This window comes from Nelumbo nucifera, chromosome 2 (genome assembly GCF_055504915.1).
Source record: "Nelumbo nucifera cultivar China Antique chromosome 2, China Antique-T2T, whole genome shotgun sequence".
In the NCBI taxonomy this organism is placed as follows: domain Eukaryota; kingdom Viridiplantae; phylum Streptophyta; class Magnoliopsida; order Proteales; family Nelumbonaceae; genus Nelumbo; species Nelumbo nucifera.
In genome coordinates, this window is record NC_142650.1 from 92,555,475 (window position 1) to 92,571,859 (window position 16,385).

Here is a 16,385-nt window from a genome sequence, read left to right on the forward strand (position 1 = left end):
AGAATGTATGTAACAAAATGCTATGTAAAAGTCGAAGAAAAATGTTATATAAAATAATACATTCATACATACATTAAGGGTGTCAATGGACCAGTTTTGGTTTGGACCCCGTCCAGTAAAAAATCAAATTGAATAGATTGTGCAGAACAACAAAATATGTTGGACTGGACCAATCTGGTCCAAAATATTGATTAGATTGGATTGGACCTGGTCCATTCATAACAAATTTATATTGGATTGAGTGGGATTAAGCCAATATCTGGTCCATTGATATAAGATAGGAATATAGGTGTCAATGGATTGGATTTGGGTTGAAACCAATCTAAATTAAAATAGAATTTGAACGGTCTATTTATTGAATTAGACTGGTCCAAAATGGTCCAAAATATTTATTTGATTTGGACCTGATCCATTTATGATGGATTCACATTGGACCAAATCCAATCCAATTGATGCATAATCCAGTACAAAAATTTTCCTAGCACTCACCAAGGTGATGTGTGGTGTAATGATGTTGTAGGGTGTTGGAATGTATTTTGCTGGGAGGAGATCCGGACTCCCCACAGGGGCACTCTTGCATATGGGAGAATGTGCATACAAAATGGCAGTTATAATGGTTCACTTTTGTAAGGGACATGGGATGATGGGAGAGAACGAAAATGGGAGAAGATGCAAATTTTGTATTTCAACTTTTGGAATGCAATGCAAAATTTGCACCCCAACCATTTCTCTACGTTCGTTATTGGTTTTTTTCTTTTTGTAAATTGGTGGGCTGGGCTTGTTTGGGGGTTCTCAGTTTTAGTATTGGGTTTTGGAATGTTCGAGGTGCTTTGGGCCCTCCTGTATTTTGAGCCCAGATCTTCTACAAGAAAAAAAACTTTGCTCATACAACATTCAATCACACATTGGGAATATCTCCTGTGTATATGTCAAGATTCGAAGTATCATCACAATATGCCTTATTGTGCACGTTGTATTGTGGGAGTTCTGATACTTTAAAGTTGTTTCCAATGTGCGGATGGATTCCTATGTGTGGAGTTTTTACTTCCAAGGAATCCTATGTATACTTTCTTTTTGAAGATTTCCATGGATAGGATGTCTGTCGAGCTCCCTCAGTTTACCAGAATTCACTTTACCTCGAAGTCATTAAAGCTCATTTTGACGACGAAGGCATCACCGTGCGGATACTGGATCCTCCGAGCGTCATCTTTGTGAAATAGATGACTTCTTGCACCTAAGGGCGCTTCGGCGGATTCTCGTCCTCTTGCTTTAGCTCCTGAACTGAATTCTTCTTCGTCGTCGTGCTGCATCCTACTACAATTGATCATCCGGTTATCATGTTGATCACCCCGATTGTGTGGATCTCGAGGTAGCTGATCTTGATCGTGTTGCCTGCTCGATTTTGGTGCTTCCCTGGGCTGGTCGGCAGGCCGAGCATCTCTCTCATCGTGTTTGATAAACTGTCAAAGGTAGCCGTGACGGATCAGTTCCTCGATCAAATCCTTCAGATTCCGGCAACTCTCCGTGACATTGCTGATGTCACGGTTGGTGGGGTCGTCCCTCATCCTAGGCGGCCATCTCATGTACTCAACTGTTTTTATCTACATCAAGATCTCACCCCTCTTTGCATTCAGGGTAGTGTAATTCCAAGTTTGGACTGGTGGGGTTCTGGATCGCTGACCTGATCTAGAACTCCGGTGTTGCGACTTGTTTCGCCTTCTGCGGGATGACCAACTTCTCTTTGTCAACTTGCTTCCTCACCGTTGCTTGCTACTCCACGCTTCTTCCTTTGGTTGCTTTCTCTTCCCGGACATCTGTAGCTCTAACCAGGTTCCCAACGCCTCTTCTGCTTTTGTAAACTTGTCTGCTTCGATGAGGAACACTTCCATAGAGGTTGGAGGGTTCAACGGAATTTGCCAGTGTAAGTCAGGATGGCGGATGTTGTTCACCGCTGCAGTGAGCTGTACTGCTGTCTAGCGAGTCAAGGTTAGGGATCTGGAGTCGCTTGAGGTTAAACCTTTTGATGTATTCTCGGAGAGGCTCGTTTGGTCTCTGGACCACGTTTAGTAGATAGGTTGCGGACATGGGGCACCTCTTACTGGTGGCGAAGTGCGTAGTGAATAGATCAACAAACTGGTTCCAATTCTTGATCAATCCCGAGTACCACATCCGAGTTGTACCTTGGAACATCACGAGGAATGCCATACAGAGGCTTGTGTCATTCACCCCATGAAGCTGCATCAAGGCATGGAAACTATCACTGTGATCTACCAGGTCGGTCGGTCGTCTCGTTGTACAATTCCATGCTCGGGGATTTGAATTCCTTAGACCGTGGGGCCTTAAGGATCTCTGGTGCTAGCAATGAGGCTCGGGTCACACGTGGTGTTACTGGCTACGCGATGACCTGGCTACCCTATCCCTTCTTCTCAGCCTCCTCGTTGTTGGTGGGAGCGAGGTGACTCTTTCTAGTGCTGTGACATGAGCGTCTACGGTGTCTCCTAGTGTTAGACAGTTATGCCTTTAGCTCAGTGGTGTTGTTCCCTTTTGTCCCTATTGGTGTTGTGGCTCTACTATTCTCCACTATTGGGGCCTGGTTCTGATTGTCAAGGCAACGAGGTGGGTCTAGGACTTGGTCCTGGTTTCCAACTCTAGGCTAATAATCACCTAGTGTTAGACAGTTATGCCTTTAGCTCCAATTAGATTGATGTACTTATTGACATTTATTGTAAATAAATAAGGTGCATAATTGATTCATGTTATTTTAGTGTGTTTCTGTGTAATACCCTTAAACTGGACACTTATGAGACTCGTGTTAGTTTAGAATCTTCACAGCCGATGGGTAAACCAAGGGAGCTATATCCTGCCAGGGCTGATATTAATGTGCTGCCAAGAAGGTTGGGGTGGCTGGTACCAATCTACTAGGGTATGACCCAAAGCACATGTAGTGTGGGTTTGCTTGAAACTCTGAAACCGGACCAAATTCCTTTATTGCCCTGGACATTCGATTATGGTACTGCACTAGGTGTCGGATTGGGCTATTTTTGATATGCCAATCAGTGAGATTCTTAACCGGGTTAAAACCTGGGTATATTGGAACAGTTTGAGAATTCACCTAAGTGGGTGATCATAGTGATAGGATCAGCCCCTTTGTCAGACAAGTGAATGATCGGGGAATGCACTCTCTCTGATGGAAACCTAAACTGTCGACAGTTGATTTCAAAGTGTAAGATTTGTTTTGCAAAATATATTTATATAGAGATATGCATATATATTATGGTTTCACAAAATGTTTACAAAAGGTTTTAATTTCCGGTATCCATGTGAGTAAAGAGTGCAAGACTGTACCTTATAGCCAAGGGAGAGGTCTTCTCTTGTTGGGTAGTGTTTGATCATTATGGGCCGAGTGGTTAAGTATAAGACCATTGAGGGTTATACCTGACGAGCTAATTTTGCATCTACCCACAGTCCTTGGGCCTTCATAAGGTGGTTGGACCCAAGGACCATTTAGTGTAAATGTTGGGCCTATTAAGAGGCCATATTGATAGACTTAGGGGTTCATTGTGTTCTATAATGAATTTGGCCAGGCCTTGTAACAAAGGCTGGGCTGAACCCACGTGGTTGATGTGTAGATCAATGCTAGGGTCTAACACCATATAAAGAGAGCTATCTGACTAAATGGGCCTAAAGCCCATTACGAATTGGGCTTAAGTGAGTTAATTTAAAAGGGGAAAATTCTGGTTTATAATTAATTAAGATTAGCTAAAGGATAAGAAAAGTCTTATCCATTTAAGAGTCTAGATCCAAATCATCAAGAAACTCTTTCCTAATTGGATTAGGAAGCTGATCCAAAGAAAGCTATAAATAGGGGGCGAATTCACTAGTTTCATTCACTCAACAATCTACAAAATTCTCCTCCAGTTCTTGTCGCCCCTACCTAGTTCAATTTCCACCTTTGGATATGATCAAGAATAGTTCTTGATATTTTTTCTTGCTAGAAAAAACAATCTAAAGTCGTGTTCACCAGCCCCTTGCATGATTATTGCTAAAGAATTAGGATTTTACTGAAGAACCACTTTGCTGATCCTACCTCACCATAAGATGTGTCATCTTTAGTGGAGGCGGGTTTTGGTCACCTCTTTGTGCGTGAACACCTACGTCGGGAATTACTATTATTCCGTATCAGGTATATCCCTACTTGCTTCCTTTTGGTTTTAGATTTGGTCCGATTTGTTTCAAGAACGAACCTTAAAAATGCAGATTTCTAAATTAGGGAATAGGATTCCTGGAAGGGAGAAAGAAAACTTTTAAAATTTTGCCCAACCTCCCTATAAGGTTTGGCCATCCATATGATGGATCTCCTTTCCCTTCAGTGGTCTCAGAGCTAGGTTCAAGTCTTGAACCAAATTAGACCAAATCTGGATTTGCGCAAATGGGTAGAAGGTGTTCTACCCGATTTGCGTAATTTACAGTTTTATTGGGAATTGGTTCCCAATTTTTGGGCATATGGTCTAAAAATTATTTCTTTATTTATCTGCAATAATTATAGAAATGTTCTATATTTATTTCTTGATTTATGGGCTGTTCGTTTGGTGGAGTTCGAAATATTTATTGGCGCCAAGAATCCGCGCACCTTGTTGTATTATTCTATTCAATTCGGTTTGTAAATATTTTTATTTTTTAGACGAAATGTATATGATTTATTCTAATGTAAATTAATAGAGAAAATAGGTTTTTCTATTTTTTCATTGGAAGAGATGTTGGTACGCATGGAGGAGAAGAAGACCCATTCGCAGATACAAGATCTGCAATCTATGATTTGCAGAAAATGAACCTACAAATTGCGACTAACTTTTCTCTTGCAGGATTGCAACACCACGAAGAACCTTGATTATTGTTTTTCTGATTTTGAATGTCTTTTTTGGCTATAATTAATTTTCAGATCATAACCTTCAATTGGATCTTGCAATTGACACCAAACCCTAGGCCGATTTGACCCAGATTGGACCAAACTAGTTGGACCGAATATGTGGTTCAATGGGGACTGTTCTCAGCCCTAAATTTTGATTATGGGCCAGGGGTTTGATGGCCCATTGCAAGATGCAATTCGGCCCACCCTGTAAAAATCCAGCCTTATTAAGTTAAAACCGCATCAGCCCTAATTTAGCATAAATGCTATATGGGTCGATCTGCTTTTTGCAGTTCAGCCCATAAACCTAGATAATGTTATATGATAATGTTATAGGCTTTAATGGGTTGATACTGATTTAACCTAATTAATTTAGGATTTTATAGATGATTTAATTCATTGGATCAATTATGTGATTGTTTCATGCATGCGATGTATGATGTGTGGTGTGCTACGTACATGGTTGATAAGTAGTTGGCCATGTTAATTCGATAGTGGCTCTTTCGCACACTATGAATGAATGCACATCATTTCTGTGGTGTCTTTAAGATCATTAGATGATCTCCCTTCTTGATAAGCCCCACATCAGCTTCCTTCCCAAGAGGAACTGTGCGGAACCCTAGCCCGTTTAGGGCCCATCTAAATCTGACTTTGAGAAAATCAGTGGAAGCCACTTTGGTTTAACCTAAATAAGAACTAGGGCATAATTACTCTTTCCCTCCAGTAAAATATAAGTGCATGTAATAGAGAGATTCATACGATGAACTATCTATAGGACTTCCATCATTAGCATGAAGATGGGTTTATCAGTAATGGAAATGCATCATAAAATTGGGATATCCATTTGCTAGTGAGTCTGTTGGATTGTTTCATAAGATGATAGGGGCATCATAGATCGATGTAGGAGGGGCTTATTCTAAAATGGAAGACTTGGGGTTCACAAATTTGATGGGTAAACACTTATTGGACAGAAAGGTTTAACCTAAAATGATAGCGAACCTTTGTTTGACTGAGGCCAAAGGGAAAGCTCATTAGATGAGTGGATATGATCCTTTACAGAAGGTGGTGGAGTTATGTAGCTGAAACAATTGTCTCTATGCATTATATGTGGTTTCCCACATTTCTAGAGACATAACTGCAGTCTCTGTCACAGAGATGGGAGGGAAATCTCAGAGATGAATAAATGGAAATGGAACATAGATTAAAAGCCATTTCTATGTAGTTAGCATGAATCAATTTAGGTTGTGGACTAATAATCTGCTTTGCCTTTATTAGAAATGACAAACAGACAGTTCGCCAAATTGTTGGAGAACAACAAGCTTAAGGGTCCAAACTATGCTGACTGGTTCCGCAACCTTATGTTGGTATTAACATCTGAGAAATTGGACAAGGTTGCTAAAAACCCTGCTCCGGATCGTCTGGGTGATTGGGCTTCTGAGGCCCGTAGGAAGGAATATCAAGAATAGAAAGAGAAGAATTCTCTTGCCTGGTGCTACATCATAGCCTCCATTGACAATCCGATACAGAGATAGTTCGATTAGGTCGAAGTGTCCAAGGATTCCTAGATAGTTTGAGGACTATTTATGAAGAGCAGAATTGTTCTACTCGACAGAAGGTCCTAAAGCTATTTATGACCGCTAAAATGACTGAGAGCCAAATGGTTCATGACCATTGTCTAAAGATGATGAGCTACACCAATGAATTGGAGTAAGGGCTTAATCATGTCACCAAAGTTGATGCCATCCTAAATTTCTTGCCTCCCTCATTTAATCAGTTTATCATGAACTATAACATGAATAAACTAAATGTTAGCCTTCAGGAACTCAACAATATGTTGCAGAGGGTTAAAGAACTGATTAAGAAGGACAAACCGATAGCCATGCTTGTTGAAGGTGGCAATTCGGATAAGAAAAAGAAGTGGGCAAAGAAGAAGCCTAAAAAAAAGGTTAGAAAGCCTAAAAGGCAAAAGAAAGACAAGACATTGGATGCCTGTCACTTTTGCAAGCAGACCGACCACTGGAAGAGGAATTGTCCTCAGTATCTAAAGACTAAGAAGCAAGGTAATTTCGAATATTTTGAAATAGAGACCAATTTGTTGGTCACTTCTACTTCCTAGTGACTCCGAGGCTTCTACTCATGCATGTAACACATTGTAGGGGTTCAAGACAAGCAGAAGACTAAGTGACGGAGAAGTTACACTCTACTTGGGGATTTTTGCAACAGTTGTAGCTACAGCCATAAGAACTGTAGAATTAGTTTTTAGAGAAGGAATTATTGTACTTAAAGATTGTCTTTATGTACCTACACTTAGAAGAAATTTGATTTCAGTTTCAAAATTGTGCATGGATGGTTATTCTGTTTTGTTTAGTAACGTGATTACTATTAAACGGAATAACAAATTCCTCACATATGGAGAACTTGAGAATGGTCTCCATGTTCTCCGTCCTTCTCTAAAAACGAACTTAAGCGAAACTACATCGGAAATAAACCCCAAGAAGAGAACTCATGATACAGTTAATCCCACATGCCTATGGCATTACTGACTTGGCCACATTAATTTAAATCGTATCACAATGTCGGTAAAGGATGGTCCTTTGGATTTTCTAACTATAGAAGATCTTCCAACCTATGTGCCTTGCCTCTAGGGTAAGATGACAAAACGACCATTTATAGGTATGCCTGAATGATCTATAGGCACACTTGACCTTATACATATTGATGTATGTGGTCTAATGAATGTTAGGACACAGAACCAGCACGTTTATTTTATAACATTCACCAATGAGTTCTCATGGTATGGTTACGTGTACCTAATGAGACACAAGTCTAAATCCTTTGAAAAGTTCAAAGAGTTCAGACAAGAGGTCGAGAAACAATTGGGGAGACAAATTACGACCCTTCGGTTAGATCGATGAGGCGAATATCTCTCTGATGAATTCGGGGACTACTTGAAGGATAATGAGATTGTACCACAACTAGCTCCTCCTACAACACCACAATTAAACGGTGTATCGGAGCGGAGAAATCGGACTCTATTGGATATGGTCCATTCACTTCTCATCCACTCAAAGTTGCTTATATCCTTTTGGGGTTTTGCATTAGAGACTGCGACTTACGTGCTGAACCAGGTTCCAACCAAATCCGTTCCTAAGACTGCATATGAGCTATGGACTGGTAAGAAACTAAGTGTAGAACACTTGAAGATTTGGGGGTGTCCGACACATGTTAAAAGAACAAGTGCTGTTGACAAATTAGAATCCAAAATTAGCTGTTGGGTATTTGTAGGTTACCCAAAAGCTCTATAGGTTACTTATTCTATGATCTAAAAGAACAAAATGTGTTTTGTTGCCGAAATGCCTACTTCCTAGAGGAAGATTACATCTTGGACAATCTTCATCAGGAAATTGTTCTTGATGATGAGAGCCCAAGGGTAATGGGAGATGTTCCACAAGCTCTATATAATAACCAACCTAGAAGGTCTACCCAGGTATCCATGCCTCTAATTTGTTACGGCTATGACCCAGAAAGTTACTTGGTGGAAGCCACGAATAGTGAGGAAGATCCCGTAACTTATACAAAAACTATGTTGGACCTAGATTCCTTGAAGTGGGTAGATGCTATGAAAGCCGAGATGGACTCGATGGAGACCAACAAGGTTTGGACTCTTGTAGACCCGCCCCCTAGGGTTAAAACAATTGGTTGCAAGTGGATTTACAAGAGGAAGAAGGGCCTAGATGGTAACGTTGAGACCTATAAAGCTCGTCTTGTGGTGAAAGGGTAAAATAAAAAAGAGGGAATCGATTATGAGGAAACCTTTTTGCCAGTGGCCATGCTTAAGTCTATTAGGATCCTGGTAGCTGTAGCAGCATACCATGATTATGAGATTTGGTAAATGGATGTGAAAACTGTGTTCTTAAATGGATATCTTATTGAAGATATTTATATGCAGCAACTACAAGGTTTCATTGTTGCGAGTCAAGAGCACATGGTGTGTAAGCTTAACTGACCCATATATGGACTTAAGCAAGCTTCTAGGAGTTAGAACATCCAGTTTGACTCAATTGTCAAATAGTTTGACTTTGAACAGAATCCAGATGAGCCCTGTGTTTATTGAAAGACAGTGGGAGATAAGGTTATATTCCTAGTTCTGTATGTAAATGACATTCTACTCATTGGGAATGACGTAGAAATGTTAACTACGGTGAAAGTATGGCTTTCACAACAATTCTCCATGAAAGATCTTGGAGAAGCCTCTTACATCTTTGGGACTTCGACTCTCTAGAGATAGATCGAAGATGATAATAGGATTATCGCAGTCTACTTACATTGACAAGATTGTCAAAAGATATAGTATGGAGAACTCCAAGAAAGGAAATGTTCCTTTTAGGCACAGAGTCATTCTCTCCAAGGGCATCTCTTCCAAGACTCTAGAGGAGATTGAAGGCATGAGAGAGACTCCCTATGCTTCAGCCATAGGGAGCATTATATTTGCCATGCTGTGCACTCAGCCTAACATTACTCAGGCAGTGAGTACGGTAAGTATGTTTCAATCTAACCCAGGTCAGGAGCATTGGATAGCTGTGAAACACATACTAAAATACCTTCAAAGAACAAAAGAGTTTTGTCTGGTATTCGATGGTAGTTCACTACAGATCCAGGGGTCTTGTGTAGTCAGCTTGAAGAACATCAAACAAGGGTCCACCGCAGATTCCACAACCGAGTTCAAATACATTGCCACAAGTGAAGCTTCCATAGAAGCCGTTTGGATGAAGAAGTTCATTCAAGAATTAAGAATAGTTCCATCCAGCACATCACCCATTCCACTATTGTGTAACAACACTAGAGCCATTGCTCAGGCTAAGGAGCCACGAGTCCACTCGAAGTCGAAGCACATCGAGAGAAGTACCATCTACTGTGGGAGATTGTTGGTAGAGGGGACATTCGGATTCAAAAGGTAGCATCAGTAGAGAATTAATAGACCCATTAACTAAGCCACTGACACAGAAAGTGTTTGAGAAACACGTGGAAAGTATGAGACTTTGGCTTGTACCCGATTGAACCTAAGTGCAAGTGGGAGTTGTTAGATAATTATGCCCTTAGCTCCAATCAGATTGATGTACTTATTAACATTTATTGTAAATGAATAAAGTGCATAATTGATTCATGTTATTTTGGTGTGTTTCTGTGCAATGCCCTTAAACTGGACACTTATGAGACTCGTGTTAGTTTAGAATCTTTACAGCCGATGGATAAACCTAGGGAGGTATATCCTGCCAAGGCTGATACTAATATGTTGCCAAGAAGGTTGGGGTGGGTGGTCTCAATCTACCAGGGTATGACCCAAAGCACATGTAGTGTGGGTTTGCTTGAAACTTTAAAACCGAACCAAATTCCATTATTAACTTGGACCTTGGAGACAGATGGGCAAAACTAGAATGTTACACCTGACCCCTAGACTCGATTATGGTACTGCACTACGTGTCGGATTTGGCTGTCTTTGATATGCCAATCAGTGAGATCCTTAATCGGGTCAAAACCTGGGTATATTGGGATAGTCCGAGAATTCACCTGAGTGGGTGATCATAGTGATAGGATCAGCCCCTTTGTCGGACAAAGTGAATGATCGGGGAATGCACTATCCCTGATGGAAACCTAAACTGTCGGCAGTTGATTTCAAAGTGTTGAGATTTGTTTTGCAAAATATATTTATATAGAGATATGCATATATATTATGGTTTCACAAAATGTTTGCAAAATGTTTTAATTTCTGGGATCCATGTGAGTAGAGAATGCAACACTGTACCTTGCAGCCGAGGGAGATGTCCTCTTTTGTCGGGCAGTGTTTGATCATTATGGGCTGAGTGGTTAAGTGTAAGACCATTGAGGGTTATACCTGATGGGCTAATATTGCATCTGCCCATAGTCCTTGGGCCTTCAAAAAGGTGGTTGGACCCAAGGACCATTTAGTGTAAATGTTGGGCCCATTAAGAGCCCATACTAATGGACTTAGGGGTTCACTGTGTTCTACAGTGAATTTAGCCAGGCCTTGTAACAAATGCTAGGTTGAACCAATGTGACTGATGTATAGATCAATGCTAGGGTCCCATGCCATAAAGCCAACCAGCATTTAAAGGGAAAGTGAGCTATGTGACTAAATGGGCCTAAAGCCCATTTCGAACTGGGCTTAAGTGAGTTAATTTAAGAGAGGTGAATTCTGGTTTATAATCTAATTAGTATTAGCTAAATGATAAGATAAGTCTTATCCATTTAAGAGTTTAGATCCAAATATCAGATTTGAGTCAAGGAACTCTTTCCTAATTGGATTAGGAAATTGATCCAAAGAAGGCTATAAATAGGGGGCGAATTCACCAGTTTCATGCACTCAACAATCTGCAGAACTCTCCTCTTATTTTACCGCCCCTACCCAGTTCGATTTCCACCTTTTGATTTGATCAAGAATAGTTCTTGATATTTTTTTTTGCTAGAAGAAACAATCTAAAGTCATTCTCACCAGTCCTTGCATGATTCTTGTTGAAGAATTAGGGTTCTTGCTGAAGAACCACTTTGTTGATCCTTCCTCACCATAAGAATTAGGGTTCTTGCTGAAGAACCACTTTGGTCACCTCTTTGGGCGTGAACACCTATGTTGGGAGTTACTGGTATTCCATATCAGGTATATCCCTAGTTGCTTCCTTTTAGTTTCAGATCTGGTCCAGTTTGTTTGAAGAACGAGCCTTGAAAATGTAGTTTTTTAAATTAGGGAATTGGATTCCCGGAAGGGAAAAAGAAAATTTTTGAAATTTTCTTTGCTGGTTGTTCTGATTGGCATTTTGTTGCTAGTTCTGGTTCACATTCTGTAGTGGTGGTTGTGACTGCTACGACTATTGTGACATAATGAAAGCGGCAAACCTTTCCTCCCAAGCCCATTTCGGAAGATTCATACCACGATCGTACTATACCAGTTCGTTGAATTGCCGCACGTCGATCCCTATGGGAACCATTGATGACTCAACCGCGGTGAGGAGTGAAAGCACCGGTGAGCTGCTGTGCTTGAGTTCGAAATGAGGAGCGGATAGGGAGGGGGAGTTTGAAATGTGTGAAATGAAAATCTGGTTTTTGTATTTCTGTGTCCGGTTTAACCGGATTCCATTAGTTGACGGCCAAACCATTGTTAACATTATCCATCCAATCTTTGTTAACATTATCCATCCTGCGCTGAATAAACGTGGTTGAACGTGATTGGTGGGTTCACGTGTCCCGTAACTCCAAAATCAATGCTATTTTCTCAAAACAGCGGTCTATCTGGCAGCACGGTTTTCAAAAAAAAAAATAAGCACTGTTTTTCAAAATAGCGCAACGCACCAGAACCGATGCCGAACACCAACTTAACGAAGAGTTGAAGACAAGCAAAGGGATGCCGAGAAAAAAGAATAATATGTGATGAATCTATTTATGAAACAAATTTTCAGAATTCCAAATATAAGAACACGAAGGAAAGGAATAAAAAACATAGTTATTTCGAACCTTAATTCTTCACCAGTAACATAGTTATTACTTAAACAACAGGGAAAAAGCAAAAAACCTCCAATTACTAGTCGCCCCTACTAAAGAGTATGAGAAGGAATGGAAAAAGAAGCTCAGATTCTCTCATCGAGTTTGTCGGCCTTGATTATTGGATTAGTCTCAGATATGGCGACCCGCCCAGTGGTCTTGAAGTCGAATCCACACTGATGCTTCTCTGGGTATCTGTGAATCGAGCAGAATGTGCTCCCGCACCGGCACGTAAAACCCAATAAGCCTACACGCTTCCTGCAGCTAGTGCATCTGTTCACCGTTGCTTTCGAACCCACCGAGGATGCCGGAGGAGGAGAAGAAGATGTCGTCGGTGAAGGTGACGACGATGGCAAAGATAAAGAGGGAACCACCGCAGAAGAAGAAGAGGAAGAGCTCTTCTCTAACTTGCGGAGGACGTGATCGCGGTAGCACTTGGAACAGAGGTTCTGGTTTGCCGCTGTCCCAAAGAACCCGCACCCATTGGTGCACAGCTTCGGGTGGTCTGGTCCTTCCAACCTCTCTTCGGAAGCCATCTCCTGCTCTTGTTTTCTGTTGTTTGATTTGATTCGTCTCTGGTTTGGTGTGAGTGACAGAGTGAAGTACGTTGTGTCCTCGTGTCTCTGATTGATGTCTGTAGTTCACCAATCCTTCTACCCCGTTCCATACTATTTATCTTGAAAGGGGGAGAGATCCAATTCGATACGCACAGAAGAATCCAATTTGTACAAATACAGAAACTTCTAAATTCTAATCATAAAACACCACAAAAACTTTGTTTCCTATTTTATGAAAAGCAAGTTACTTCAATTCACACTATAAATCATTTATTTATTTATTTTTGCTAGATCGGTTGGGCCTAAGTCTTTAGGCCTAGGCCCTGGTTGGCCGTAAGCCGTATGAAGTAATGAAGAATGTTTGTAACAAAATGCTATGTAAAATTCGTAGAAAAAATGTTATATAAAATAATTCATTCATACATACATGCATATAAAGGGTGTCAATGGACCGGTTTGGGATTGGACCCCATCCGGTCCAAAAATCAATTTAAATAGATTGGGCCGACCAACAAAACATATTAAATTGGACCAATCCGGTCTAAAATAGATCCATGACCCATTATTAAATTATTAATTATTTAGTAAGATATTAATATAATTAATTAATTATTTATAAATTAAAAGAAATAATTAATAACATATTAATAAATAAAAAATGATATTTGATAATAAAATATTAAATACCTTGGGTCAACCACTTAAGCTTCCTTCTTTCATTAGTAAATTTCCATAATGCATTCGCCTCCTTTTGCAACCATCCTACAACCAGCCTCATGTCACCTTCAACTATTAGCTTTTTTATATTATGTTCCTTGGCCCTTTTTAATCCTATCATTATCAATAACCTCAGCTTTAAGTGAATCACCTTCACCAATAAAGCATAAGAAGAAAAAGCAATGACTTTCCATTTTTCATTCCTGAAAACTCCTCTAATGCTCACTACAAGAAAATCGGTCTAAGGCAATGGTGCTGAGTTTGCTCCCTAAACCACTTCTAGCCTAGGTCAAAACCACTGATTTATTGATCAGCCACTCAATCCAGTGCTTTTCTCAAGCAACTCCGTAGTGTTCTTTGAAAAGGAGTGATCTCCGCCAAAAGTTTTTGCTATCAGAACCTTTTCGTCAAGAAGTGGGAGAGAACATAAGAAGTTGATGATCCTTTCCACTGTGCGATATCCTATTCGGTATAAGTGGTGATCATTTTAAGAGTGCCACCTTAGCACTAATTGTTGGAAAATGGAGTCATAGAAACTTGGAGGAAAAGTGCTCTAAGGCGTGTCTGAAGACACTATCTTTAGAATGTTATTTGTCCCCACTTGGTTTTATTGAGTTTGCTGTTGGGTTACAGGCAAATTCATTCATAGGATACCATAGAGCCTTGGGTGAGAATCTACAACCAGCAAAGTTGAAGAATCTCTGAAGAAACCTTCTATGAGACAGTAGCAGATCGGACCGAAGAGACAAGAGTGATTTTCAAAAACTTGTGTTCAATTGCTTGAGTCACATTCCTTAAATAGTTTCTAAAGAGTCAAGGAGAAGAGGAAGGTTCTAATTTAGAAAAAGGCTCTTTGAACAGTCACAATTTCAAATGTTGTGACTATTAAAAGGTAGCTAACAGTTAATGACTGTTAACTTTGAATAAAGCCTCTTGGTCCCACCTGATCAGATCGTGATCGTTGGAATCATTAACAGTCAACCTCGCTCCTAAAGTCAAAGTCGCCTTACACGGACACATTGTGTCGCGCACACGTGTGTGACCAAAGTGTGAGAAAAGTGTGCCTCTAAAGTGCCTCATTGCACCGCACACATGTGTGTGTGTGCGTTGTGCGGTAACAAGCCTCCATACTTTACTCTTATATTTCTAAGGAGTGTAAATAAGCTCCTGTTTAAAAATTTAAAGCAAGTTTAGTAATTTTCCAATGTGGGACAAGTTGACAACTGATTTTAATAAGAGAAAACATTATTTTCCAAGATATGTGTGTTTTCTTCCTAGAATTGATCAATCAAATCCCATTGGATTTAATCTCTAATGAGATTAAAATCCAACACTAGCTACAATGTTGGCCATAAAGACCGCCGGCTAAGAGCATTTTTCTTGTAGTGGCATAATGGACCTAGGTTGCGGTCACTGCTTCCATGAAAATTCAGCTTAATGTCAACTAATAGGTTTTTCGACTAAGTAGTACTGCAGACCACAAATGAATCACCTCTTTTGTTTCTATCAATTTTCTACAGCTCCTTTTTATGGTTCCAAACCGAATCTTTTTCCACATTTTTAGTCATTCTTTGCTCAATTGCATTAGCCATCTTATTCAAAATCTTCTTGCAGTAGCTGTTTACTACATATGGTATACAAAGAATGACAAGGTTTTTTGAGAAAACAACATTGACGTACATAGGATTCTTGATCATGTTAAATCTAATTTTTCTTCTCTTTTTGCTTCACACCTTTCTTCATCATCTATACAGACTACTCCTTCTCAGTCGGCTACTATCAATCTGTCACCTTATCCATTCAGTTCAATTTAGTCTATTTTTTGATGTAGATATTATATCATCTATTGGGAGAATTTTGCTTCTATTTGGCTAATGCAAAATTTATCTTTTCCATAAACTTCAGGTGGTAGATTTTTTGGGCATGGTATCCCTGGAGATGTTGAAATAATAGTAGTTTATAATGGTGTTATAGAAGCCAGACACAATCATTGGAAGGGTATCCTTATATTCTTGGATTCCCTTACTGTTGTTCATGCTCTCCAATCTTATTTTGCTCTACCCTGAAAGTGTTTACACCTCTTTTCTTTAATAAGGGTTTGTTTGGTTAGCAACTGTAATTGGAATAGGAATCAGTATTCTTATAGTTTGTTTGGTTCAAACTAGAATGAGAATGAGAATTGGAATAATGAGAAGTTGGATTTCATTCCCAAGGGAGGGGCAGGGAATGACCAACTCAAATAATCTTATCTTTTCAGAACCTCTAAAAATCAGAAAATAATTTCTACCTATTTTCAGATTTTAGACCCGAATAATATCTTTTTAACTTTTCACATTTCAGATCTCAGATTTATCAGAATTATGTTTTAAGTGACACTCGTTATTTTCCCCTGAAAATTAAGTTAAGAGAACCACTATTTTATTAATAATTAATTATTAAATAAAAATAATTATCTTTGTTTTTGTTCTATGTCACAAGTGAGTAGGTGGGAATTTTAACTGGGGCCCACCTATTATTTTTCACTTGAAATTATGTTGAAAGAGCCAAATTATTTTTTGTTCTATTAATAACAATAATTAATTTTGTTTTTATTCTTGGTTACATGTTAACTAATAAAAATTTAAAGTGGAAACTAGCTATAATTTTCCATATTA

General features: G+C 39.6%; 1 protein-coding gene across 1 annotated transcript; it reads right to left on the reverse strand.

The window, feature by feature from the left end:
* Window positions 1-12,543: 12,543 nt before the first annotated feature.
* On the reverse strand, window positions 12,544-13,080 carry LOC104611996 (zinc finger A20 and AN1 domain-containing stress-associated protein 5-like). The gene has a single exon (XM_010279300.3). It carries the CDS (start codon window positions 12,991-12,993, stop codon window positions 12,544-12,546), a length of 450 nt encoding a protein of 149 aa, XP_010277602.1. The 5' UTR covers window positions 12,994-13,080.
* Window positions 13,081-16,385: the final 3,305 nt, after the last annotated feature.